This window comes from Polypterus senegalus, chromosome 16 (assembly GCF_016835505.1).
Source record: "Polypterus senegalus isolate Bchr_013 chromosome 16, ASM1683550v1, whole genome shotgun sequence".
In the NCBI taxonomy this organism is placed as follows: domain Eukaryota; kingdom Metazoa; phylum Chordata; class Cladistia; order Polypteriformes; family Polypteridae; genus Polypterus; species Polypterus senegalus.
In genome coordinates this window covers 38,283,145-38,310,626 of record NC_053169.1, presented here as the reverse complement: position 1 = coordinate 38,310,626, position 27,482 = coordinate 38,283,145, and the positions used below count along the sequence as shown (strand labels likewise).

Below are 27,482 nucleotides of genomic sequence, written 5' to 3'. Positions count from 1 at the left end.
GCCTTGCCTTTTTCTTGCATCCCCTGGTTTGTCTCAAAAATCACCTTTCTGTTTCCTGTCAAGCCAGGACAGCATGATTATGAACATTAGTTGTTTAAGTTGTTGTGATTTTTACTGAAGAAAAATGTACTCTGCATTTTATTGTGTTGCTCAAAGCTAAATATTGGCACAGACAGCATTTTTAATCTTATTTGTTTTTCCTGTTCACTAGTACACTCAGCATAGCCTTTGTAAATACTAGAACAGTTGTTAGCAGCCAACATATTTTTTTCTTTGTTTTAGGGCAGTGAAACAGATAGATAGACAGATACAGTATTTGATCTTGTCCAAAATGTAATTGTGCAGTGGTTTTAAAAACAGCTCACTAATGAAAGTGTAAAAGAACAGGCAGTTCTGAAATTTCATATATATGATATCTTCAACAGGGTTATTAAAAAACTAATACTGAAAAGTCTGCCATAGATGGACACCAAAGAGGATTAGAATGCATTACTATACACTTTAACTATCTATCTGTATAATATCCAAATGACTCTTCAATAATGATGTCAGAATTTATGAAGATCATAACTAGTGCTGCTCTCCAAGACGCATTATCCTGGAGCTAAGAAGTACTACTTGGCTCTTTTTTTGCTCCCAGCTATCGCACTTTATAATACCTTATCCCATCATGTCCATCCTTTCCTTGCAAGCTGGAACAGTCACACTGGAACAGATAAAAACATCTCTGTAGAGACATAATTTATTAAATGCATATTTGGAATATTTTGTGTATATTTCTGGGTCATGTACTGATGCATTGGTTCACACTTTGTTTTTTGGTGTTTTGTAAAATTATATGATTTTATATCCTATGATGTAGCTGGAGCAATTGAAGTTCCTCCTAGGGATCAGTAAAGTCCTATCTATCTATCTATCTATCTATCTATCTATCTATCTATCTATCTATCTATCTATCTATCTATCTATCTATCTATCTATCTATCTACAGTATCTCATGTGATGAATGGCACACATGGGCAGGCGTCCCGGATGGGATGAGGCAAGACTCCTTATCCGATCAGGAGGCCATCCCTTGAGATGCAAGGAAAGCAAGGCAAGAATTGTCCTACCTCAGCCAGGAAAAAAGCATGGGATGCCAATATGGAAGTGGGGTATGCTGGCAGCCTTTTGTGACAGGTTCACTTTCCTTACCTAGCCCAGATTCCAAAGGAGACAACCTTTCAAGGCTACATGCATCCCCGATACACTAAATGGACGAAGATTCCCAAATATACACCTACAGGGTATACTGAGGCATGCAGTCCCATGGGGATCCCTGGGAAGGTGCCAGGATTAGTAATCTCTACTTTGTGTGGCTTCAATTTGATGTGGAAGTGCTCCCAACATAAACATAAAAGGAAGCCATCCTGCTTCCTCCAGTTGAGTAGGAGTCGGGTATGGAGGGCAGGCAAAGCTCACCTGGATGAGTAGAAGAGAGAGAGAAGAACTTGTAAAAATAAACCTTTTAATTATACCAAGACTTGTGTCTTTGCAGTTGAGTTTGGGGTACTGGAACACACTCTTGTGGTCACTCTATCTATCTATCTATCTATCTATCTATCTATCTATCTATCTATCTATCTCGATCCTTGTCTTCTGTTCAAGCGTATGGCCATCAAGATCAACAGACTTTGTTATAATGTTAATCTGAACGGAACTTACTCTGAATCTCCACTACTAATTCTGTGTGATAGTCAGAACATTCCTTAAATTGCCATTATTCCAGTTGTGGACATATTTAACCAATGTGGTGCACCGGTAAAGCTCCCTGAGGTGGCATTCATGTTGTAAGGGCGGTGTATAAAATATAGCCTATTGTCTTCCTTGATTACAAGTGCTTTTTCACTAGCACTTTCTGTTTACTTTTTATGAATCCATCTTTTTTTCCCTCTGCCATAGTTAACTACCATATTTCCTTATAATTTAGCATCCACACTTCTGTTTGTACTAACTTGAAAGCATTTCATAACACCATACCATTCTTCTTGCTTGACCGGAGCACAAATCTTTAGAAAATTTCACATATCAAATTCCATTCCAAAATTAGCTTTGTATAAAAGGCACCATGGTAATGTTATGATATCTAGAAATTGTGGTGCAAATAATGGAAACTTATAAACATTGTTCTCAGTTTTCAGTCTTTCCTGCAGGGAAGTATAAATAGTGAAGTAAAGAACTAGGAGTGACCCACTTAGGTGGATCACAATTTTCTTATTATCTATGGGATGTATTCTTTTTATCAGTGACATAAAACAGTAACAGCTTGCCAGTCAGCAAAGGGATACCAGAAACATGGGGGCACCAAGATAACATGGACTAAGTGAAAGCTTCTGCAGGGGTAATGCAGAGAAAGAAAAGCCAACTCGGGCAATGGGAGAGCATCACTGCATGACAGTTTGGTAAGGCCGTCACAGGCATAGAGTCATCATTTTTATTGTTGTGAAGTATCTTGAAAGTACTCTATAGATTTATTGTATGCATTAAAGATAGAAAACAGGAGAGTAACAAGAAGCCGGGGTGGTGGGAGGTGTCCTTAAAGTGTGTGGCACTTCAGAGCAGTCCCATCTACAAGTGGTAGGACATGGCTTACATATATGCAAGGAATTCTACCCGTTTAACTGTGAGAGAAGGCCAAAAGATTCCATTGCTAGAGGGGCTCATTTAGGGCACACTGACCTAACCACCCAAAGATTTAAGAGCATATCATTGATCTCTGGATTTGGCCCAGAAGCTAACTCTTAAAGGCCTAAATCAAGAAAGGCTGCCTTTGGGTTTTGTTATTGAGACAAACACTTGATCAGCATGGAGGGCAAAGTTGGAAAGGAGACAACAGTAAGTTAGAAGGAGAACATCTGGTAGGTGCTTTAGTGCTTGAGAACTGCATTTTGAAAGGTGAACAAACGGCTAAGCTTCCCCCTAAACATTCAGAGATAAACGACCAGTTGTATTGAGATCTATGGGACAGCTTTGCTATTTATTGACTCGTTTGTTTCATTACTTTTTGATTCCTCTTTGATCATACTGTACGTTGTGGTTTAATTAAACTATGTTGTACATCTTTATATAAGAAATCTGACTCCTGATTAGGGCAGCAAATAAAATTGATCTAAGAATAGTTTTATTCCACTTGGAAGAGATTTAGAAACATTTTGCTTTCACTAAATATGCCATGATGAATATCTTAATTATAGGATTGTAACATTCTCAAAAAGTCATATTGACACCAGTATAGACCTTTACGACATAACTAGCTTATCCTAATTTATATGATTCTCCTGCTAAAAGTACACTTCCATAACATGCTGTACCCCAGGTATAGAGCAATGAGACAAAACAATAGTTCAGTAACACCGGCACAGCCTTTCTTCTTATCTGTTTCTAGCACTTATTTCATGGATCTCCATCTGTTGGCAGTCTTCCCAGAATTTTTCTGACTTGCTGCCCCTTTTAATCATTTTGTGTCATTGTTGCCTTTCAAACTCCTTTGCAGTTTCAATAGGAGATGGGTAGCCCCTCCATTACAGACCCTGCAACACTAATAATTTTGTAGACGTATCCATCCCACTTTCATTTATTTAATGATAGAGTAGACTGCGCTACTTTATAAAGCAGATAGACAAATGCATCATTGCGAATGAAGCAAGTGACCTTGCTCAGGTGAAAATTACATAGTCAAAAAAAAGTATATTTTTAAATATATTTTAAGTAGTTGTGTAAGCCCGTGCTGTAAAAAGCCTTGTTTCCAGGAAACTATTGAAATCATCTGAAAAAAATTGAAATGTAGAGATGTCAAGTGAAAGGAACTACTCTGGGCAACTCTCTCCTAGGAGGTTTCGTTTTCCTGATGTGCTTGCCTCACTTGTATATTAGAGGTGGGAGGAAAAGTAAAAGGGATACCGTTTTGCTGATGTTAGTGGCTAAGAAACCTTGTCTTTCTTTTGAGGTTTCGTTTTGCAGACATGCTGGCCTAACTTGTGTCATTAGCGGCTAAGTGAGTTTTCTGTTTCCTTGAAGGTAAAGCCCTTACCCCAACTCCACCTCTCACTTATGGGCTGGATAGACACACACACTTCCACATGTAGATATTTATATATAAGATATTTTAAATATTATTTTTTTGTTTTATTGTTATTCTCAAACATGCTTACTCCAGTTAAGTGTTGAAGGGATAGCATTGGATGGTGGCTTGAAACAGCCCAGGATTGATTGCTAGACCATCTCAAAAATTATTTTTCCTTGCTGTTGGGCAACTGGCTATTTTAGTTAAAATAATACTCCACCCAAAAATAATATTTTCTTAGTATGTTATTTACTCCACATAGTGTGTAGTAATGGACAAGAAAAAAATTAATGTCATGTTTTTTATGCAAGATGGGAAAAAAAAATGATAACAAATATAACAGAACTCAATGGTGATCAATGGCAACCAATGTGAAAAACTTTCATGGAAAAAAATAAAAAAAACCCCTAACATTTCTTGTATCACATGTGTCATTTATGCAGTTGTATGCTCAAAACGTGCTAAACACACACAACTGTTAGAAACATACTTCCAGAAAAATCAGTGCACATAATAAACAGGAAATGCATTTCCATAATGCTACACTTTTGAACTGAAGCTCTTGAAAATGAAAGTCGGCGGAGAGGCGAATCTTCATTTGAAAGTGTAGCATTATGGGAATGCAGTTCTTGCTTGTGATGTGAGCTGACTTTTCTGAAATTAACTAATATTATTTTAGTAAAAAACATGTCTTGCATGTTTTGAGCATACAATTGGGAAACTGACATGTGGATTATGCGACGCAAGGAAAGTGAGATTTTTCTTGTCCCTTGGACATTTATCACATTGTATAGGTGACCTTTGGGTTCTGTTATATCATTTTTCTTTCCATTTTGTATGAAAACATGAAATTAACATTTTTTGTCAGCATTCACTATGAATTACTTAGGATAAGTAACATATAAAAATATATATATCATTTTTGAGTGGAGTACACCCAAAACTGCCAATGGTGATGATGATGAAGTCTTGCAGAGTTGCCAGATTTCCTTAAGCTTTTGACCAAAGATTATTTGACAGTTGCAGAACTGGAAATCTTTCACCATGTATTGGATATGATGTTTTGCTGCCTGGGAATGATGAGGCCAAATACCATAACCAACTTTGTACAATATCTTGAAATTATACAAATACAAATTGCCATTTTTCTAAGGTATACACCAGGAGAGAAACAAAGCCTACGCTTCAAAGAATTGAATTTATTTTAGAAAAGTGTGTTATCATTTAGTACCCTTTGTGCTATCAGTACTGGATGTCTTGTCCACATCTGTCTCATGGACGCTTGCATCTGATCAGGTTTTGATCACCTTGACTAGGATATTCTTTCTTTCTATTCAAATTAACCTTTCATCATACCTACATAGGAGTCATCTTGAACTTTTAAAAGCACCTTTTCTGAAGTAACATCAATATAGTTTTTAAATAAATCAGTAACGTATAAAGTAACTGGCAGTGTCTCAACATGAATGGCTAAAGAGCTCATTAGTTTTACTCGCTACTGCAATAAATTTAATTGACATACTACCTGACGTAGCCATCAACTTGTTTGGGAGTCCCATTTCAACCATAAGAATTCAACAACTAGACTTCAAATTATTGATTCAAAAAGTGTAACCATAGTTTCCATCAGTGTAAATGTTGAATGCTCTTCATAACCTGCTGTTAATACATTAGAGTTTTAATTATGTGTAATTACTCAGAGTCTTTACACAGTATAGAGCGCCACTAAAAAAAGAAAAAACTGAAAAGAGAAACTAAGAATCTATGAACAGTCACAACGAGAGATGACAAACCAGCATCTCTGGTTTAATTAATATTACAGCTGAATAAAGGAAAAGCTAACTGTCAATGTGAAGAAGCCATTTTCCCTGTTTTCTTACACAAATAATAGATCTTTTCCTTGCCCTGAAATACTTTTTATTTTTATTTTTATGGAACGGTAAACTCAAGTGCAAGCCAACTGTTCAAGCCAAGATTTACAACATTTCATTAACAACTTGGCCTGTGTAAAGAGACAAAAGAAAAAAACATTTTTATTCAAACTCAAAACTATTTTGTGTCATGCTAAACCACTAACCTGATATATTTGCATTTTTAGCCAAAATACATCTGTTTCCATAATATGTAAATACATAGAATGTTGTAACACTTGTAGAAACTATATTCTACACCATTGTGGTTTTTGTGTATAGGAATACATATAAACATGAAGACCTACGGAAAATCATAAATCTCTTTTTTGTTTTCTTCATCAGAGTCACAGGAACTTCCAAAAAGAAAAGAACAAATAATGTTTTGTACTGTGTTGTAATTATTGGCATTATATGTTCTTTTGTGTAATTGGGAAGTTGTTGTTTGTTATAAGAGTTTTACTTTTGTGGAGCTTTTGTAAGTTGTAAATTCCCCTTAGGGTCAAATAACATACATACAATCTATCTATCTATCTATCTATCTATCTATCTATCTATCTATCTATCTATCTATCTATCTATCTATCTATCTATCTATCTATCTATGCTCATTCCATGTGTTATTTCTTAGTTTTGTTAAGCTTTCAATCACATTCCATTCCTAATTTTGACCTTGCATGTTTACTGTCTGCTCGATTAGGAATGACTGCCCTGTTTTGGGTCACTGACTTTTGAATTTGTCAAAAGACAACTGAAGTTGCTTGGAATACCCTTCTGCAGCTGTGACCTCTGTGCTCTTGTCTTTGTTTCTTTCTCTCTTGCTTTACTCGGTTTTCGCATCAGACAGAAAAAAGAATGAAAGCCCTGTCAAACATCTGTAGCTTGGGGTCATCCCAGCTTGGCCAAGATCTATAATTGTTCACACGCCCACCTGCTGCAGCCTCCACTTAAGACGTCACTGCGTCACTTAGATGATCAGGGCTAATACTGCAGCATGAGTGTCGGAATGTTCTTTGTTGTTGTCTGGTGATATTACAAAGTAATTCTTAAGACAAAACAGAAATTAGAAATGCTTAACAATACAGAGCGAGTTATTGAGTTAAAAAAGAGAAAAACAGAAGGTGTTATTAGTTTAGTAATTATAAAGATTACGGTTACAAAACAAACAATTTAGTAAGGGCCTAGAGTGGCAGATACACTAGATGTTCTTCATTGTCATTTTTGTGGTGTCAAGGAAGTTAACATCTTTTACTTGTGAAGGGAGAAAAATTTGTGGTTTGGGTAATTTCTATTCTAGTTATGGGGGACCCTTTAAAGTCAGGTAGTCACTTGTGTTTTTGCAATCAATATAATTCTATACTAGGCGGTACATGCCTATCTGCTTGTAAAGAACTGACGAGCAATTTGATAAATGGGAAGATCAGTAGAAAGTAATAACGTTATCATGTAATTTATGCCTAAATATGTGAAACCTCCTTATTTTACAATATCTTACAAAATGTGCAGCCTCACAAGTCTTAGAACAGGTTATATGTGGGAATCAAAGTAGGATGCTTTATACTTCACACATAGAGAATACAGTATGTGTCTAATAATACCTCGATGACTTCAACTTACTGAAGTATGATCTCTATTTTAAAAAGGGTCAATTATAATTTCTTTGCTGGTTTTTTATAATACAAAGGTAAGCCTCTTTTAACAATGGAATACATTTTCAGAAATATACACAATATTCTTTATAATACTTACTGGAACCATGGGATTTTACAACTGGTATTGTCTGGGCTAATTGACAATGCATATTATCTGTCTTCAGGTCCATTGGTGGTTGGTAAGAGTAAGATAATCTTATTGGGCAAAGAAGCTTTAATATCTTGTTAAAGATCATTGACTAGATCCTCCAGAAAACATCGAATCCTTCATCTTCCTTTTTTGTTTTTTATGAAAAGATGACTTCTTTCTCTCTGCTGTTATGTCTTTTGTGTTTCGCTCCCTTCCATCTTTCCCTATTTTCCTAATATACCATATATATATTTATCTTACCTTTCTACCCATCTGATGTTCTCTTGGCAATCTGAGCTGTTACTTTTATATCATGGCCATAATTTAATTTCTCACTTTGTGGAAAAGACAAAATATGATTACACTGTATCATTTTGTCCTGCATGCAGAAATAACACATAATACAAATGCACTTCTCTCTATTTTAAGACCTCAAATTGATAAGAATGTTCCTGCTTAAGTCTCATAATGTGATTATATGATAAATCTGGTCGAGACTTTTTTATTTCTTGATTTAAAGTATTGTTCAGTTCTTTGGTATTCATTTGAAAAACACAGAAGCATTCAATAGCCTACTGCTCTTCTCTTTGCAAATGGTTATTTCACTCTGTGCTGCTTACTTGAGTTATAAAGAAGTAGTGTTGCAGATGGTAAGTAGCTCTACATATGTAGTCCGGTAAAGCTTCAATAAATTAATAAATGGGGCAGTGATACGTTGTATGTGTAACCTGATTGGCAGTAGTAATTAGACAGTTAACAGAACCTTAATTTGCTTAATTGAGTATTTTTGGTCACAATTGGTTTGTTTTGGTAGTTCTCGTGTATGTGTTCTGCGAGGAGACAACATATGCTGTGTTAATTGGAATAGCATATCTTCATCACAGCTATTTATGTTGATACAGGTTCCTTCATGAGAAAGATCTGTGGAAAATTATCTCATTGTGAGTACTGTTGCAAAACATTTGTAATTCAGTTACTAGTCTAAAAGTGTCATACTTCTGGTTCTGAGGGCAATGCACCAAAATCAAGAAATGCCATCTGCCTGAACACTAGATGTAGTATGGACCATTATGGACAGTATGGAAAAAAGGCCCTCTTAAGTCAAAGCAGCATTTAACACAACATATGGATGTTACATGAAGGTCATGTCATTGTGTCCATGGCTACTTTTGTCATGTGCTACATGGTATATTCAGTGCTCGGTTCATACTCCACAGCTTCTCATTAATTATGGATAGTAAGGAAAGTATGAAAAGTATGGAAAGAAGTCTTTATATGTTGACCCAGCGATGATCAGAACAGATGGATTTGTCAATAAAGTCATGTCAGTATGTGCCACATGGTATACTCAGTGTTCAGTTTATCGTTCCTACACAATTTCTGGCATTATTATGACATTAACAGCTGATAATGTGTGTTCCAAAAATTATGTGGTTTTGAAGATTAAGGTCTGCAGAAAGATTACAGTAAGTATCAAATATTAAAGTTCACTTTATGTAAGGGAAGTCTATAGAGTAAAAGTATCTTTAACCCTAAAAGGAAGGTGCACTCTTTTTCTTAAGAAGATACATTTTGGGATACACTGTTCTTCAGACTGGGTCAATGTTGAAAGATCTGTTATCAATTGGTACACCTCGTCCTATAATACAAAACTAACTAACTGATCCTTTCTTGCTACTGTTTAAGGGAGTATGAACCCCATTAAACTGTCTACCCAAGCAATTAAAAAAATCAAATACAAATGTGGCAAATATTTGAAGATATCATGTTCAGCATTTGCAACAATAAATTTGTTGTTAAAAAGGATTATATTTATTTGTAGAATTTTAACAAAAATTTCTAAGCTGTGAACATTTACTTCAAACATGATGATATGATCTGGACCAGTGGCATAGGGAAGGGTGGCCCTGGTTGGGCCCAGGTCCACCCTGATTGGCCATAGGCCCAGCCAATTAGTTCATTGTATATGAAATTTTCCATTAAATTTTATAATTGGTTGGGTATTTCTTATTTTATCTTATATTATCTGGTTTTGAAGTGGTATGTCAAATCCCATTGGTTTACTGAATTTCAATAAAGAAATAAATGAGGAGGTGTTGCGGTGTATGTTTTACCCAATTGGAAGTAGTCATTAGACAGTTAACAGAACATTAATTTGCTTAATTAAGTATTTTCGACAAACACCAAGAGATAGGTTGTTGCTTTGAGGGATTATTTCTGACATAGCAAAACAATAAATATCAAGGAACCCCTGGGCACAAATGAGACACACAATATAGAACAGCGTGTGGCTGAGAAAATGACTGGAGCAAACTTTTCAATCACGTCTTCACTTGAGGAGACTCTGGCTTTAGTGACACCAAAAGACAAGTATGCTGTGACAGAACCACCAAAAGGTTTGTCAGACATTGATGAACCAGCCGTTCCACCTAATTTGCAATCATTTCTGACAACTACAATAACCGGAAGGGCTCAATGCTTCTCTGCAAAATGGTATGTATAGTTCAAATGGATCAAATACAGGACAGGTAGGGACTGATTTTGTGTGTGTGTCTGCCATGGCACAACAACATTTGATTGCCTTGATAATTTTTGCTCAGCATTTGTATGGTCCTAATAATTCTGTTATGTGAATGTCCCACAGTATGAATAGATGTATTTTTTTTGGAAAAGTGCCCTTATGTATCCCGCTAAAAACTAGAACACCCATTTTTACACCAGCCCACCTTAAAATCTATTCCTGGCTAAGCCCCTGGTCTGGACTTCTACACAGTTGCATATTTAAATCTTGAAACATTAAGAGCTTTACCTAGACATCATACTGAAGGTCATTTCAAGTTAGGTTCCTTCTTTTCTTACAGATGATATTGTTGATATCCTGATTTAGAATAAATAGGAGGAAAAAATGGGCCTAAACTTTATAATACTTTTGATTCAGTGTAATTAATGATACATATTACTGCTCCAAACCTATTGAGTCATATGTCATGAATGGAACAGAATACAGACAGGACATTTACAGAGCAAAAATAAACACAAAGTCACAGTTTGTATTAGTCACAAGGTTGAAGACCAATGCTGAAGAGTCATGGCGGGGAACATTTACTACATACAAACCTCTCTAACACAGTTTAACTGGCTAATTTAAAGATTGCGATTAACTAGCGCAATAGTTACAGTATATAGATAGATAGATAGATAGATAGATAGATAGATAGATAGATAGATAGATAGATAGATAGATAGATAGATAGATAGATAGATAACAACAACAACAACATTTATTTATATAGCACATTTTCATACAAACAGTAGCTCAAAGTGCTTTACATATTAAAGAATAGAAAAATGAAAGACACAATTATAAAACAAAATAAATCAACATTAACATCAAATAAGAGTAAGGTTCAATGGCCAAGGGGGACAGAAAAAACAAAAAAACTCCAGACGGCTGGAGAAAAAAAAAATCTGTAGGGATTCCAGACCATGAGACCGCCCAGTCCCAGATGGATAGATAGATAGATAGATAGATAGATAGATAGATAGATAGATAGATAGATAGATGATAGACTTTATAATAGATAGATAGATAGATAGATAGATAGATAGATAGATAGATAGATAGATAGATAGATAGATAGATAGATAGATAGATAGATATCAAGTCACTGTGGCTAACCAGTGCACCACTCAACTCCTCAAAAGTCATCAAAATATGTGTAAATTTAGATGCAATGACAAGAATGTATACGTGCAAACTTAGTAAATATTTAGAAAAATTATCAGTGCCAAACTTTATATTTACATTTATTTGGATTTTTTTGTTTTCCCTGTTCTGTCAAATAGCTGGTGAACAATCAGCACTTCAAAGTTCCTAGAATTCATTCAGGATTCCTGACTCGGTGAACTACACAATGCACATTGTAAATTCCCTCACGCTGGAATTCTTATTAAACACTATAAAAAAAAAAATAGTATTTCTATGTGCGTAGTTAGATAACAAAAGGTCAAAGAGAATTTCCAATGAAGGTTTGTGTTTGCATTAGTCAGTTGTACTTTTCTGCTGTTGGCATTGGGGTTGCTCTATGCTGCCTTGCTGCTCAGAGAACTGAAATTTCGATGCATGACTTTGTTGAAGGGCGCACGATTTTCTTGTATTTGTGTCATTTTTTTTACACATTGCCAACACAAGTGGTAACTCTAAACTGGCCCAGTACGTGAGAGTGTGGGTGTGAGTGTGTGTGTATGTGAATATGCATTTTCATGGATTTTCTGCCCCTTCAGGGCTCATTCTTGTCTTGTTCCCGTATTGTGGGAATAGGATAGGCCCCCCACGACCTTGTTAAAGAAGTGAATTTGGATGGATGGATGGATGCACATTTGCATTATCCATTAAAATATCTTCACCTATCTAACATACTGCATGGTTCAGGCTCTTAGGTTCGTGTCACATTTGGTAACACAATCACATTTGACACATCTGCTAAAAACTCTAGAATATTGATTAATTCAGTTGATATATTTTTTAATTTGCTTATTTTCAACAAATGTCTATTGCTGGTTTCTGTCAAACATACTAATTACATTGCCTAAAACATGGATTTCAGCTTGCACAATATGGACTGCAGATCTTTACAAAAAGTGAAAAGGAAAGGCAGAAAAACCTCACACGCTGAGCACATATTGTGTCTTTAAAAAAAAATCAGCGATGGGACACACACACTAAGCAGACGGATAATCCTTCAATGGCTCACCAGCAGAGCTGAAGAGAAGGAGCATGAAATTCTCGCACTGTGAATTTCCTGCTGTGGCTGTGTTATTCATTAGTTCTCACCCTGATGGAAGGAAGATACTGACAGGATTTAACTGTGCCATTAACTCTATCAAAGAAAGAAGTATAATGAATAATTGCAGGAGAAAACGTGAGGACGGGGGGTAAGGGCTTTAAGCAATAGCAGGTGCAGAATTAAAGTTCTCATAGCCCAGGACACAGTCGGTGTCCACGCTTATTTTAAAGGTGTAAGCCACTGAAGTGGAAGTCTATTTCTCTTCAGAGACTGAAATACATAGCCTAAAAAATCACCCATGCAATCAGAATTTGTAAAATTATTTGGAATGAAGGTCAAAATTATTTCTCTAGAAATAAAGACATTAAGCTAAAAATCACATTCTACTGAAAAGAAAATCAGGCTTCAATATCAAACATCATTCTGAGTAACACCAACGCAAAGATATGTGGTTGGCTTTGAATATCTGGTTTTACAGTAAGCATGTCATTGATTGCAAATGTTTTGCTGTTTATTTCCCTTTCACAATGTTATTTTACTAAGTTGTTCACTCCCTTAAATTTAGTTGGCCCGATAAACCATGTGCAAATGTTACAGCTTTCTTTGCAGGAATGTCTTTTATTACATGCTTTGAAACTCTCTGTCCACTCACAAGGCATGCCTGTCTACTTAAATGTGGCACTCCGTAAGCATTTATTGGGACCCCCCAGGTTCAGCGTTTTCTAGCTTTCAGTTCTGAAGATATTTTTCCCAGTTTTTCTTTATCCTTCTGTTGCACTCTCTCTAGTTTCAAGTGATAACCCTGGGTCTGTCTGCACGGTTGCTAAATTCCCATTATCTTAGACACAGACTGGAATGAGTTCAGCTTTTAATAAACAAATGATAGTTTACTGTAATGTTTAGACTGGGAATTACTTAATTACAATAATAAATAAAGAGAAAAAACGGGCATGCATCCAGGAGAGAAGGACTGAACTGCAGTCCATCTTTCTGAACAAATTTTGACTGTAGGAAAGAAAGACAAATTTAACGCATCATAACTAATTAATCTGTTCACAAACACTTTTTGAAAATGGAAATTAGCATGTGGGATAAAGAAATGGTAATAAAAATATATTTTACTTCTGTCCTACTAAAAACTTAAAATAGTATCAATGGTATGTTTGTTGGTATTCTTATTAATATGCACTTACTCTAAGACTGACACCTAGATTCAAGATTATTTATTTGTCAAATCCACAGTTATACAAGTACAACATGTAGTGAAATGTGCCCTGAATTGGCCAAGAGACTGTGCAGTAAAGTTAACACATTTAAAAGGTTGAACTAAAGTGACAATATTTTGCTGACTTGGAATGTAGTGGTTTTCACCCTTAAAAAAATATACAGTGCCTTCAGGAAGTATTCCAACCCCGTCAATTCTTTCAAGAATTTATTATGTTGCAGCCTTGGGCTAAAATGGTTTTAATTCTTTTTTTTTTTCACTCACCAAACAACACACAATAACCCAGAATGATGAAGTGAAAACAGGATTTTAGAAATTTCTGCAAATGTATTAAATATAAAAAATTGACATATCAAATGGACACAAGTATTCACTTCATCTCAATCTGTTGATCATCATTGAGATGTTTCTACACCTTGTTTGGAGTCCACCTGTGGTCAATTCAATCGATTGGACACGATGAGGAGAAGCCCACCTCGATCTAGAGAAGGTCCCACCGATGACAATGTGTATCAGAGCAAAAACCATGCCATGAATTACCTGCTTAGAAACAGGATTGTGTGTCGAGGCAAAGACCTGGGAAAGGCTACAAGACAATTTTCAGTAGCACTGAAGTTTCCCAAGAGCACAGTTACCTCCATAATTCTTAAATGGAATAAATTTGGAACAAACCATGACTCTTCTTAGGTCTCCCTAGCCAGCAAAAAATTCTAAAATGCTGCTTTTGCTTTGTCATTCTGTGGTATTGACTGCTGCTTGATGAGGGAAAAATGAAGTTAAACAATTTTAGCATAAGGCTGCAGAATAATAATATGTATTAAAAGTGACGGGGCCTGAATACTTTCTGAAGGCACTGCATTTATAACACATGATACTTTACTGTGGCAGCCACTAATGGGAGCAGCCGAAGGTTCACCCATTCATAATCCCAGGTGTTCCAGTGCAGGTTCCTGGTGCTACGGGGGCTATCTTGGTCATATCAATGCTGTAAAAACCGAGGCTCACACACTCACATACACAGTCACTCACATACTCATTCACTCAAACACTCACTCAGTCACTCACACACTCAATCAGTCATTCACAACTCACTCAATCACTACACTCAGTCACTCACACACTCACTCAGTCACTAACTCAGTCACTCACTCACTCACTCACTCAGTCACTCACTCACTCACTCAGTCATTCACACACTCACTCACTCACTCAGTCACTCACTCACACACTCACTCAGTCACTTACTCGCTCACTCAATCACTCAGTCACTCACACATTCAGTCATTCACTCACTCAGTCACTCACACACTCAGTCACTCACTCACTCACTCACTCACTCACTCACTCACTCACACACTCACACACACTCAGTCACTCACACTCACTCACTCACTCACTCACACACTCAGTCACTCACACACTCACTCACTCACTCACTCACTCACTCACACTCACTCAGTCACACACTCACTCAGTCATTCACACACTCAGTCACTCACACACTCACTCACACACTCACTCACTCACTCAGTCACTCACTCCATCAATACACTCACTCAGTCACTCACTCACTCAGTCACTCAGTCACTCACACTCACTCACTCACTCACTCACTCCACTCACTCACTCACTCACACACTCACTCATCACTCAGTCACTCACTCACTCACTCACTCACTCACTCAGTCACACACACTCACTCACTCACTCAGTCACTCACTCACTCACTCACTCACTCACTCACTCACTCACTCACTCACCACTCACTCACTCACACTCACTCAGTCACTCACACACTCACTCACACTCACTCACTCACTCACACACACACTCAGTCACTCACTCACTCAGTCACTCACTCACTCACTCACAGTCACTCAGTCACACACTCAGTCACTCACTCAGTCACACACTCACTCAGTCACTCACTCACTCACTCATTCATTCACTCACTCACTCACTCAGTCACTCACTCACTCACTCAGTCACTCACTCACTCACACACTCACTCACTCACTCAGTCACTCAGTCACTCACTCAGTCACTCACACACTCACTCACTCACTCACTCACACACTCAGTCACTCACTCAGTCACTCACTCAGTCAGTCACTCACTCAGTCACACACTCAGTCACTCACTCAGTCACTCACACACTCAGTCACTCACTCACTCACTCACACTCACTCACTCACTCACTCACTCAGTCACTCACTCAGTCACTCACACACTCACTCACACTCACTCACTCTCAGTCACTCACACTCACTCACTCACTCACACTCACTCACACACTCAGTCACTCACTCTGTCACTCACACTCAGTCACTCACTCAGTCACTCACTCACTCACTCAGTCATCACACACTCACTCAGTCACTCACTCAGTCACTCACTCACTCACTCACTCACTCACTCACTCAGTCACTCACTACTCAGTCACTCACTCATTCACTCACTCATTCACTCACACACTCACTCAACTCAGTCACTCACACTCAGTCACTCACTCACACTCACAGTGTCACTCAGTCACACTCACTCACTCACACTCACTCAGTCTCACTCACTCACTCACACACTCAGTCACTCACTCACTCAGTCACTCACACATTCACACACTCACTCACTCACACAGTCACTCACTCAGTCACTAACTCAGTCATACACTCAGTCACTACAGTCACTCACTCAGTCACTCACTCAGTCACTCACTCAGTCACTCACTCACACACTCACTCAGTCACTCACACACTCACTAACTCAGTCATACACTCATACACTCACTCACTCACTCACTCAGTCACTCACACACTCACTCACTCACACACTCACTCAGTCACTCAGTCACTCACTCACACACTCACACACTCACTCACTCACACCAGGCCACTCAGGGTCATCAATGATCCAGCTGTGTGGAGTTCTTCTTATTGCTTCTCTTATTTTGCTTTTCCAAAAGTACATCAGTGTTAGATTTACATTTGTAAGAAATGTAGAAATATTTTTTTTTTGTTTGTGTCTTTAACTCATTAGGTCATTTTTTTTTCAATTTACTTCTTCTGTGGAATTTGCTCTCTTTATTATATCTGAATACTGGCAAATAATGATAAAAAGAGCAGACACCAGTGCAAACAACACTAAATACTGAAGCACAGCTATTTTAGTGTTAGTGCTTATTAGTAAATAATGGCATGAATAATCAGAAAGCTTAAACAAACAACTTATTTAAAAGCATAATACAACCATTTATCCTTCTAACACACAAAAGCCTGATTCATTCAGTAAAAATTTACCATAACTTGTTTGTAATTTCTATAATGGCACAAAAAAGAGCACACACTTTGGGAAGTAACAATTTGCTAAGTTAACGTTGGTGTTCAATTAAAAGAAGAAATTAATTGGGATGAAAACTTGCGGCCACGGTGCGCCACCAGAACTGAAGTTGAGAAGCACTACTCTATACAACAGTTTCAAATATAATATGAATAACACAAAACATATCATTGCTAGAACATTCAGTATTAATCATTATGTATAAAGCCTATGCATGTATGAAGAGGGGTTGCCTGTCCTATCAACAAAGCAGCAAGCACCCTTGCACAGAATGGCAGTCCATTCACTCTTACACCAAGCCAACTTAAGGTCACCTGTTCATATAACAAGTAAGAGTTTGGGATTTGGATTCATACAGGATTATTCTGACAGGATCCACGCAGATGCAGAATGATATTTTGCCAGAAATTAATCAGTGGCCCCTGAAGCTGTGAGACACCACCCAAACCACAGTGCCACACGTGTTGACCAAAACGCAGTTCAAATATCAGAAGTAAAAGAAAGTCAAGGAAACAGTCATTTAGGGCAATAGTTGAGGCCAATGGCTCTGTTTAAACTTTTTGTTTTGTTGTTTTTTTCTCATCGTGCAATAGATTCTCATTCTCAAACCCACTTAATCCAGTTTGGAGTCGTAGGGGGCTGGCGCCTGTCCCTAAGGAAAACAGAACTGTAATGTAACTTTAGATTTTAATACTCACGCGTCTACCACCTATTTTAGAATAACACTTTTCAATAAAGTACTACAGACAAGGTATTGTGTAACGGGCAGCCTTGACTCTAACGTACTGCACTTCACGCTGTGAGATGCTGGTTCAAGCCTGACTGTAAAAGGGATAAATCACAGTACCCCAGTTCTGTACTTGTGATCATCTCAAATAAAGGCTAGTTTAAAATATAAAAATAAATCTTACTGAAAGCAAATGATCCTTCAAGCTCTCTAATCATGGCAATATCCATAATATTATAATGAACATAAAATGTTATATTGTATAAGTGATCAAATATAATAAACAAACTGGAATTTCTAAGGATCTGCACCAAAATCACAAATCTTTGGTTAATTTCAATGTACTGATCTTGTTTGAGAGAGAACATGTCTTACTGAGCACACAAAGCTTATTATAAACTAGGCTGACCCGCCTTTTAAGGCGACCGACTTTTAAGTTGACCACTTCTTAAGGCAATTCAATATGTTGATCAATTTGATATTTTATACAAACTCATTAATTTGGTTATATTGCATTTGAGCGGTATTAATTTAATACACATAGTTTCTGTTATTTTTGTGATGAAATGTAAACTTTTTTTCTATATTGAGGTCGCCCTTTTGAACCCCCCTGATATTTACTACGGGGTGAGGCATTTGTACTCCATCAACATTAATTATTTCTAGAGACATAATTTTGTCTATTTTTCCAGCGCATCGCACACAAAAGCAAGGGAACGGTGGGAGCACCAGAACTCTGCTCACATGTCGCTTCGTACCGCAAGCTGCAAGTAGTAAGTCTGTGATAAGCGGAATACCGCTACGCTTTCCACTCACGGGACGGAAGGACAATCCCGACCACTTTTATATAGTAAGAAAGAAGAAGAAGATACAGTCTGGAGTAGAAAATCATCTTTTACCTGGAAAAATGAAACTACAAATCCCATTGTGCATTGCAAAATGGACGGGGCGTGTGTGAAACTCTGCGCCAGCATAGCACTCACGGGACGGAAGGACAATCCCGACCGCTTTTATATAGTAAGAAAGAAGAAGAAGATACAGTCTGGAGTAGAAAATCATCTTTTACCTGGAAAAATGAAACTACAAATCCCATTGTGCATTGCAAAATGGACGGGGCGTGTGTGAAACTCTGCGCCAGCATAGCACTCACGGGACAGAAGGACAATCCCGACCGCTTTTATATAGAATGACAACCAAGTTTAAACTTTAAAGCTTTATAGCTTAATTAGCCAATAACCTATGCATTCGTATCAGTTAAGCTACCCTACAAGATGATGGTGGCTGCAGCCATATCACATTTGGCATACTCTATTTTTTAAAGAAAAAGTAAATGTTGGATTAGGTTTCAATCATTGGTCCTACATTCCAGCAGCCTTTTTTTTTCTTGATGAGAGGCACTTAGTCCCCAAACCCTCAAAATGGTGAGAGTGAGAACCCCCCAAATACCACAGCATACTTGTTTTATGTTTAGATGCTCACTCGATATCATGTTTATCCATGAGCAATGCATTCACTACAATATACTTTTACTAAAAGTAATGTCTCCATGTTGTGACAAAATAGTTAACAAAGTACATTCTCTATGTGAGCATACATAGAGATGTTCACTGCAAGCTCAAGGGTTTCTTTATTTATACTGCATAGCCATCATTCATTTCTAAAATGTTTCAGGGTCATAGGGAGCTGGGGCCTAACCCCGCAACACTGAATACACAGTGGGGGCCTACAGAAAACAGGGAACCAGCCCTTCACAGGCCATTTGAATTCAATATTTTATATCAATTCATAACACCACATTGTTAACCACACTTAATCTAATTTAAAGTTGGGTTTTGGGTGACCAGAGCCAATCCTGGCATTACTGGGGGCAAAGAAAAGAACTGAAACATGATGGGCTCCAGCGATGATAGGGCATTTATATGAAAGAATTTATGTTTATTTACATCAAGTAGTTACTTTGAAAAAAAAGTCAGGAATGGTCATATGTGGACCATATGTTTATATAAACACGTGAATAGACTTTATAGGCTAATTGTTATCACATTTACAGAGTGAAGTGAAGGTATATAATCTTATTAACTAACATTTTAGAACAGGCAGTTCTTCATTTTGTAATCTAATTTTTAAAACCAAACTAAACATTGTACATTGTGATTATCACTTTCTGTTGTTTGTGTAAAATATACTGTCTGTATCTATTGGGTCATTATAAATTTAAAGTGAAATCTTGACTTTATTTTAATATAAATGCAACTCTTAACAGTAAAAACGTATGCAAAGAATTTTGCTCATGCATTTCAATGTCATTAAATATTAGAATAATAAGCACACTCTTATATTTAGGTGTCAATAGGAAACACACAGTGTATGCCAATCTTACTCTAAATGAACCTAAAACGTGAAACCTTCAAGATAGAAGCGCTAAAATAATTTAAGCATAATAGTTGTTTTTTCCTTGTAGTGAGGCTTACTTTTCTTTTACTTACTTAATACTTTGGCTGACATCTTTATCCACGGTGACTTTGAACATTTGAGAGATATAATCGGTTACATTTCTTTTGACCACAACCCTCTTCCTACAACCAGTTGGGGCACAGACAGGTGAAGTGACCTGCTCCTGGTCACCCAGTGTCAGTAGTGGGATTTGATCTCCAGAGCCTAACCCACTATGCCATACTGCCTGCCCTAAGGTATAAATATGTACAGCTTGTATTATTTTTTTTATTTGGTTGCCCGTGTTTTTAATGGATAGCAAATGTTAGGTGTACTGTTACTTTCAGCGTTTCAGACACAAGTGTATTATGAGGGCGTATGGTCTTGTACTCTGGGGTGGACGTATCTGAGAGTCTGACGGGGTGATGTTGTGGCAGAGTGGCGTATTGGCTAAGGCTTTGAACTTCAAACTTGCAAAACTGTTGGTTTGATCCCCACCTGTGATTCATTGCAGGACCCTGAGCAAATCATTTAATCTTACCTCCACTCTAGTTGTAAAAGAAAAGGCAATGCAAAACAACTGCACAATGTCTGTCTACTTGATTAATGAAGAAAAGGTGCTCTGTAAAATGAATTTTGTTTGTTTGCCTTACACCTAATACGTCACGATTCCAAATAAGATGAGATTCATGGATGGGCCTCTCAGCATTTTGGAAAGTGACCTCAAAACCACTTCTGTGGCCTCTACCAACCCTTAATTTTGAGCTGCCTGTCTTTTAGTTGAGAGATAGTTTGGCAAAGTCAATGGAACATGGCACAGCTTCCGAAATGAAGTCTAGCCGAACATTTATTGTCCTCTTTTTTTGGAAGCATCTGCTTTATCACACTAGACAAATGTTTAACTGGTTGAACAGCTACACAAAAATGTCTGTTGGATTTTTCATGTCCCCTGTCATAGCTATAAAAGGTGACAATAAATTCCATTCACATTGCTCCATTATTTTTGTGAAGCACTTTCACCTTGGGATAGACAGAGCCATTGTGTGTAATTATGTTTTGCTTTTGGTGGTAAAATAATGATTTAAGATTTCATACATGGGAGCGTAGTGGTCCGGTGGTTAGTGCTGCTGTCTCACAGCTCTAGAATTACAGACCCTGATACTTTTTGTGTGGAGTCTGAAAACTCTCCCTAGGTTCATTTGTGGGTTTTTGCATGGTTACGGGGGTTTTCCTCCCACACCCCAAAGACAAGCATGTTCATTTAATTGGGGTTTTAAATTGCCTAAAGGACAGACTGGCATGCCATCCTGGATAAGCTTCCACTGGTATAGGCACTACTACCCTGAACAGGATACGCAGGTTAGAAAAATCTCTCTTCCTATCTACCTATCGATCTCTCTATTTATAAGGATAATATTTCTGTGGCTTACAGACAGTATGCAGTATGAGAGTTGTAAATACGTGACAACACCATTTGATACTAAAGTGACGTGTAAGGATTAGCCGCACGTAGAAATTAAATCCTTGTTTACTCTTCAGATGACTGGACTGCCCCGCAGGTAATGGAAAAAAAAACAACAACTTTTTACTACCACACGATTGCTGTCAAGAAAAAGTTAGAAGTTTGCAATAAGATTATCAAATCTTCTATCCTCATTTAACTTTGCTCCAAGCAATCCTCCATGAGTTCATTTATTTTGGTGGTGAATTTAGTGCTTGGTGGAGTTATAGCTTCCAGCAACTAGTGCCGGATGAATAACACAATTTGTCAGTGCAGATTATGTGCCTATAGAGCTGGCATGGATGAGGTTTTGAAAGAGAGCCCGCGGCTCAGTCTAACACACAGCTGGATGACTACATTGCAAATGCTCAACCAAAGGCATCACAGAACGAAAACGGCGTGTTTTGTGCAGTATGTCATTATTAGCCATTAAACAGCAACAGTGATGTTGATCACAGATTTGCTTCCTCTTTTACATCGAGTGGCCTTGTTGCACTGTAGATGGTTTTAGTTCCATCCAAATTTTAAAACCCCTTCATTAGAGGTTTTAAAAGAAGAACGTTATCGAAAAACATCAGATTTTCTAAATGCATCATCTAGTCTTTGACAGAGTAGCTGTGCTACGGCATTTATGTGCAGTACGTTTCTGAGCTGCAGGGAGCTATAAAACTTTACACCGTCTCCTCCGGTGAATACTGCTTTGTCACTTGACAAACATTACAAAAGCGCTAGTTTATATGTGTTAGTACAAAAATGCTGCCATGTGAACAGGGTCGGTAAACTGTAATTAAATACAGATCAGTTTCTATTAAAACATCCAGCACATACAGAGTGCAAGCTTCGCTCTAAACAAGTCGAGGGATTACTACATCCCACAATTATAGTAAGAGCGGCGAAAGTTTATGTGCCTCAGTTGAACAGTTTTCAAATTAAGACAAATAAATCAACATTTACAAGTTAAGTAAACAGTTTTGTCACGGGGGCAGATCAGTACACTTGACCAGTACTTTTAACAGCTCTGCGCTAAATGCAACAGCAGCGGAGTGGGCCATTTACTTAATTATAGTAATTCACGATGCAGATGGAGTTTACTAATAAGAAAAAGTTGTGAATATTCTACCAAGGCTTTGAGTGGCTTGTTTACAGAACCTCATAGCTATATATTACAGCAGCTTTGTTCAATGAGAATCATGATGATTAGAAGTGACCGATACTTTCACTCTTAACTAAATAATGCTGAAAAATACTTTAAATATGTAAAGAAAAAGTCCCCTGTAGCTTATTCAACACCATCAATACTAATTTTATCAGATGATTACAGACATAATTAATATATGAAAAACAAGTTGACGAGGAGTGTGGGTATGTGATTAATAGTTACCAGCTAAATTAATGCACTGACCCAATATAGGTTTTTATTTTGCAATGATTTTACTTATTTTTCCTTAGGAATAATATTTTAGAATGTCAATACTGAAACGTAAAATTAAATTAAGCCAAATTGACAGATTCACTTTATAGATGTTAATGGAGCAAGGCAGGAATAACGTTAACAGTATTGCAGATCGCTGAATTGTAATAGTATAATCGGTAAAACAGATCACTGATTAGTAAGGTAATCAATTAATAGTATAATCGGTAAAACAGATCACTGATTAGTAAGGTCATCAATTAATAGTGTCATCAGTAAAACATACTGCTGATTAGTAAATTAATCAATTAATAATGTTATTGGCAAAACAGATCACAGATTAGTAAGTTAATCAATTAATAGTGTCATCGGTAAAACAGATCACTGATTAGTAGTATAATAAATTAATAGTGCAGTCAGTAAAACAGATTTCTGAATAGTAGTATAATCAATTATATGATCAACGATGTAAATTGCTTATTAGTAAGGTAATGAACTAATTGTGTAACAAGTAATACAGCTCGCTGATTAGTAAAGAAGTCAAATAATAATGTAATCGGTAATGAAACTCTTTAGTTAGTAAGGTAATACTAAATAGTGTAACCAATAATACAGGTCACTGATTATTAGTGTAATAAATTAATAGTGTAATCAGTAAAACAGATTTCTGTTTAGTAAGGTAATCAATTAATAATGTAATCAACACTATAAATCGCTTTTTAGCAAGGTACTCGATTAACAGTGTAACAAGTAATACAGCTCGCAGATTAATAAAGAAGTCAAATAATAATATAATCGGTAACATAAATCGTTAATTAGAAAGGTAATCAGTTATTAGCGTAACAAGTAATGCAGATAAGGTAATCAATTAATAATGTAATTGGTAATGTAAATCACTGATTGGTATGGTAATCAATTAATAGTGTAACCAATAATGCCGATCTCTTATTAGTAGAGTAATCAATCAATATTGTAGTCATTAATGCAGATTAGTGATTAATAGTGGAGTCAATTAATAGTGTAACCAGTAATACTAATGATTGATTATTAGTGTAATCAATTATATAACAAGTCATTTAGATTGTGTAACCAGTAATGTAGATGGTAATTAATTATATGATCATCAGTAATGCAGGTCAGTTAGCAGCACTGTAATCAATTAATAGTTTAATAAATTAGTTATGTATTCACTCATACAGATAAGTGATTAATAGGGAGCTGATGATATAAGTAAACCTCAATAAATTATTGTCAGAATACAGTACACCAGTTAGTTGAATATTATTCAAACCAGCAGCTATGAATAATAGTGTATATTTTAATGTTACATAAAGTGCATGATAAATAGCCTCAAAAATGAAAATTTGAAGCAAATCTGTTGGTAGGACTTAATTTGCATTCATTTGCAATACATGTATCCTGCCAATTTCTTTTAAGGAATGGAAATCAACGTCACCCAAAAGTGCTTTCAAATTCTTCCAGTAAATGTTTCAATTTGTAAACTTGACACGTTATTCCCCCACACTGGTCTTTACCTCCACTGTTTACTGTTATAAAAACTCTGGCAAATGCAAATGCTGATGTCATGTTCCTTGCGCTGTCCTCGGATTCTTTTAAACAAACTCTAGTCATTAATATTTTAAGATTCCCAAGCTCCCAGCTGACTCCTTTAGAAATCAATCATTCATCTCTGTCTGCTTCTTTCAATGCACATTTTGTTAAAAGAGCATCAATAGGACACCACTAGAAACGGACGTTCCATGGTTCAGAGCTGAAGACATGCAAGACAACAGCGATCTGGCTGCACTTTCCACAAACACAAGTCAACCCCAGACGTGAAATGCAAGTTGGAAGGCATCCTTACCGTCAGTGCTGAGAACTTCTGTAGGTGAACTCTGTGGATCTGCAGAATCATGAACACAAATACAGAGCAAAGTTGCATCCTGATAGTATGTTCTTTTCCCCACTTTATGTAATATTTTCCTCTGATGGATTGTGACTCTCTTATTTTAGTATTATATGTGTATTGATTTTGTTTTCTGCAGGAATTGTATGTCCTGAGATGCTGTTTGTTTCTCTTTGCAAGTTGTTAAAATAGGTCCTAATGACCACTGCGTAAAATATCTCTTGCGAAGTTTACTTCCTTCTCACACAGCCAAATCACTTTTTTGCTTGCTTGCAGCTTCTCTTTTGGCATTTCATTTGGTCTGCCCTCTTCTGATCTTCTGCAGTGACGCTTTCTTCCTCTTTGTCTTCTTCTCTTTTCTCCCCCTTGCCTCTTGTATCCCCCCCTATATGTCAGTCAGATCTCTTATCAGATGCTGGCTCTCCCTTGCAGGTAGGTAGGTTTTTCAGAGCTGTCTCATCTGCTGGTAGCTTCAAAAAGGAATGGATTCTTTTCTTATGTGTGAGAATGTGTGTCTGTGTCTCAGCATATGATAAACCCTCTTCAGGCAGTGCCTCATTGAAAGAAAGAAAAAAAAAAAAGGCTCTTCCCTCAGTGCACACTTAGGAGCGAGTCTGGGAGAGAATGAGGTGCAAAGCCACAAAGCGCACTCTTTCACTAAGTCACACATTCATGCACACTTTCCTCGCTCTTTCATTCTAGCCGGCCTCCAAAGACTATCTCCTCCCAGTCTTGCTGATCCTGTGCTGATTGATTGATTAACTCTCTGACAGTAGATTTACTCTCCTGCAATTACTAACCCAAAAGAGAGAAGAATGATTTACAGCCAAAGGTCTGGCTGGCTTAACAAATAGTAATAATGAAAAGACACATACACTTTTCTAAAGGTATTTGCAAAAACTGGAATAAAAATAAAATCAAGAGAAAAAAATAAAAAGTCCAGTTTCTAAGAGGAAATAAATGAACATACAGTAGGTAAAATGCAGGCTCTTTTATGCTGTTAAGTGTGATGACATCATTATGCTAGTTTAAACTCTGGAATAGCAACAGTTAATTGTCTCTTTTGCAAATTTACACTGACATTTTAACCAAAAATAATAATAATAATCATAATAACAATAATCATCATAATTATTAGTTTAGGGTTTTGAGGATTTTAATGCAGAGGAACTTGTGAAACTTATTTGGATTTTACCAATTTCTGATTCTAATGTCTGGCTTTAACATAAGGCTGTGAGTGTAGCCTAGTGGTCAAAAAGAAAAGTAGACTTTGAGCGTCCCACCTTTTTCCAGTGACAGCAGTGAATTTATGGTCTAATTCTTCCCTCCACTGAGCTGGAAAATTGGATGTCAGCAGACCCTCCTTTTGGTTAAGAGTAAAAGCAAATAAAAATAAACAAAAAGAAGTGCATAGGTTTGTCAAATATGTCAGGTGATAATTAGAAAGGTATATTTGACTGTTAACTTAATAAGTTACATAATCAATTCTCCATAAAATGTATGTGTATAAACTGTATATGCTATTCATAACTGGATTTAATGTGTCAAAAATAAATTAATACATTAAACACACTGTGCGTTATTTGTTGCATTCTGTCATCTTGGTTATTTCAATGATGAAGCATGCATCAATAATAGTGAAAATATTGTATGGCTCTGCTGTGAGGGATCAATGAATCCTACGCCCTGAAAAATGAATGCGCATGGCATAAATTTCATTTGTGAATATTTGAATCTACGCGTGTTAAATTACAAAATCTACAAGGAACTGTAAAAGAAAACATAATAACAGAATAAAGACTTTGGATCCCAGATGGGAAAAACCCTGTGAGGTGAGAATGGAGGAAGCTGTCTCCATAACATTGAAGTGCAGCAGTTGTTGATACAATGGACCCCTTTGTGCTGTGCAGTGATAGTTGGTCTCAGATCAGGGTTGTCGATCTACATTCTGGTCAGTCAATCTACGAATGGAGGGAGAACAGGCATCCATTTTCATCTTCTTCTTCTTCTTCAGCTGTTTCTCAAAAGGTTATTGGTTGTCCTTCCAGATCCTCTGTTTTCATTAGCAGCGTACTGCAGACCAGTACCTTCAGATATCTAGCTACCAAGTATTCCCCACCTAGGACTCAGCCTTCTTCTCAATCCTTTTCCTTCCAGTGACACCCACTGCGGTTTTCCAACTGGGTCACAACAAAACCACCTCATCCAAATTTCCATGTCTTTCTCCACATTATACCTGACCTCTGCCATTTTGTGCACTTCAGCATTTTCTTTTCTTTTCCTTGTGACTAGTGATGGGCGATTTACAAAGGATTCAATTTTTTTGAACAACTCTTTTCATTGAATCATACAAATCAATTTC

At 36.9% G+C, this 27,482-nt stretch overlaps 1 protein-coding gene across 4 annotated transcripts in view; it reads right to left on the bottom strand.

The window, feature by feature from the left end:
• The window catches only part of smoc2 (SPARC related modular calcium binding 2), a 220,189-nt gene extending 194,409 nt beyond the window's left edge, over nucleotides 1-25,780 (bottom strand). For 3 of the 4 annotated variants that reach the window (XM_039738219.1, XM_039738221.1, XM_039738222.1), the window contains exon 1: nucleotides 25,079-25,779. In XM_039738219.1, the coding sequence (XP_039594153.1) occupies nucleotides 25,079-25,156 (78 nt within the window). In that variant the 5' untranslated portion in view covers nucleotides 25,157-25,779. Of the gene's footprint in view, nucleotides 1-25,078 lie in introns of all 4 variants that reach the window. The other variant, XM_039738220.1, reaches the window with a different exon arrangement.
• Nucleotides 25,781-27,482: the final 1,702 nt, after the last annotated feature.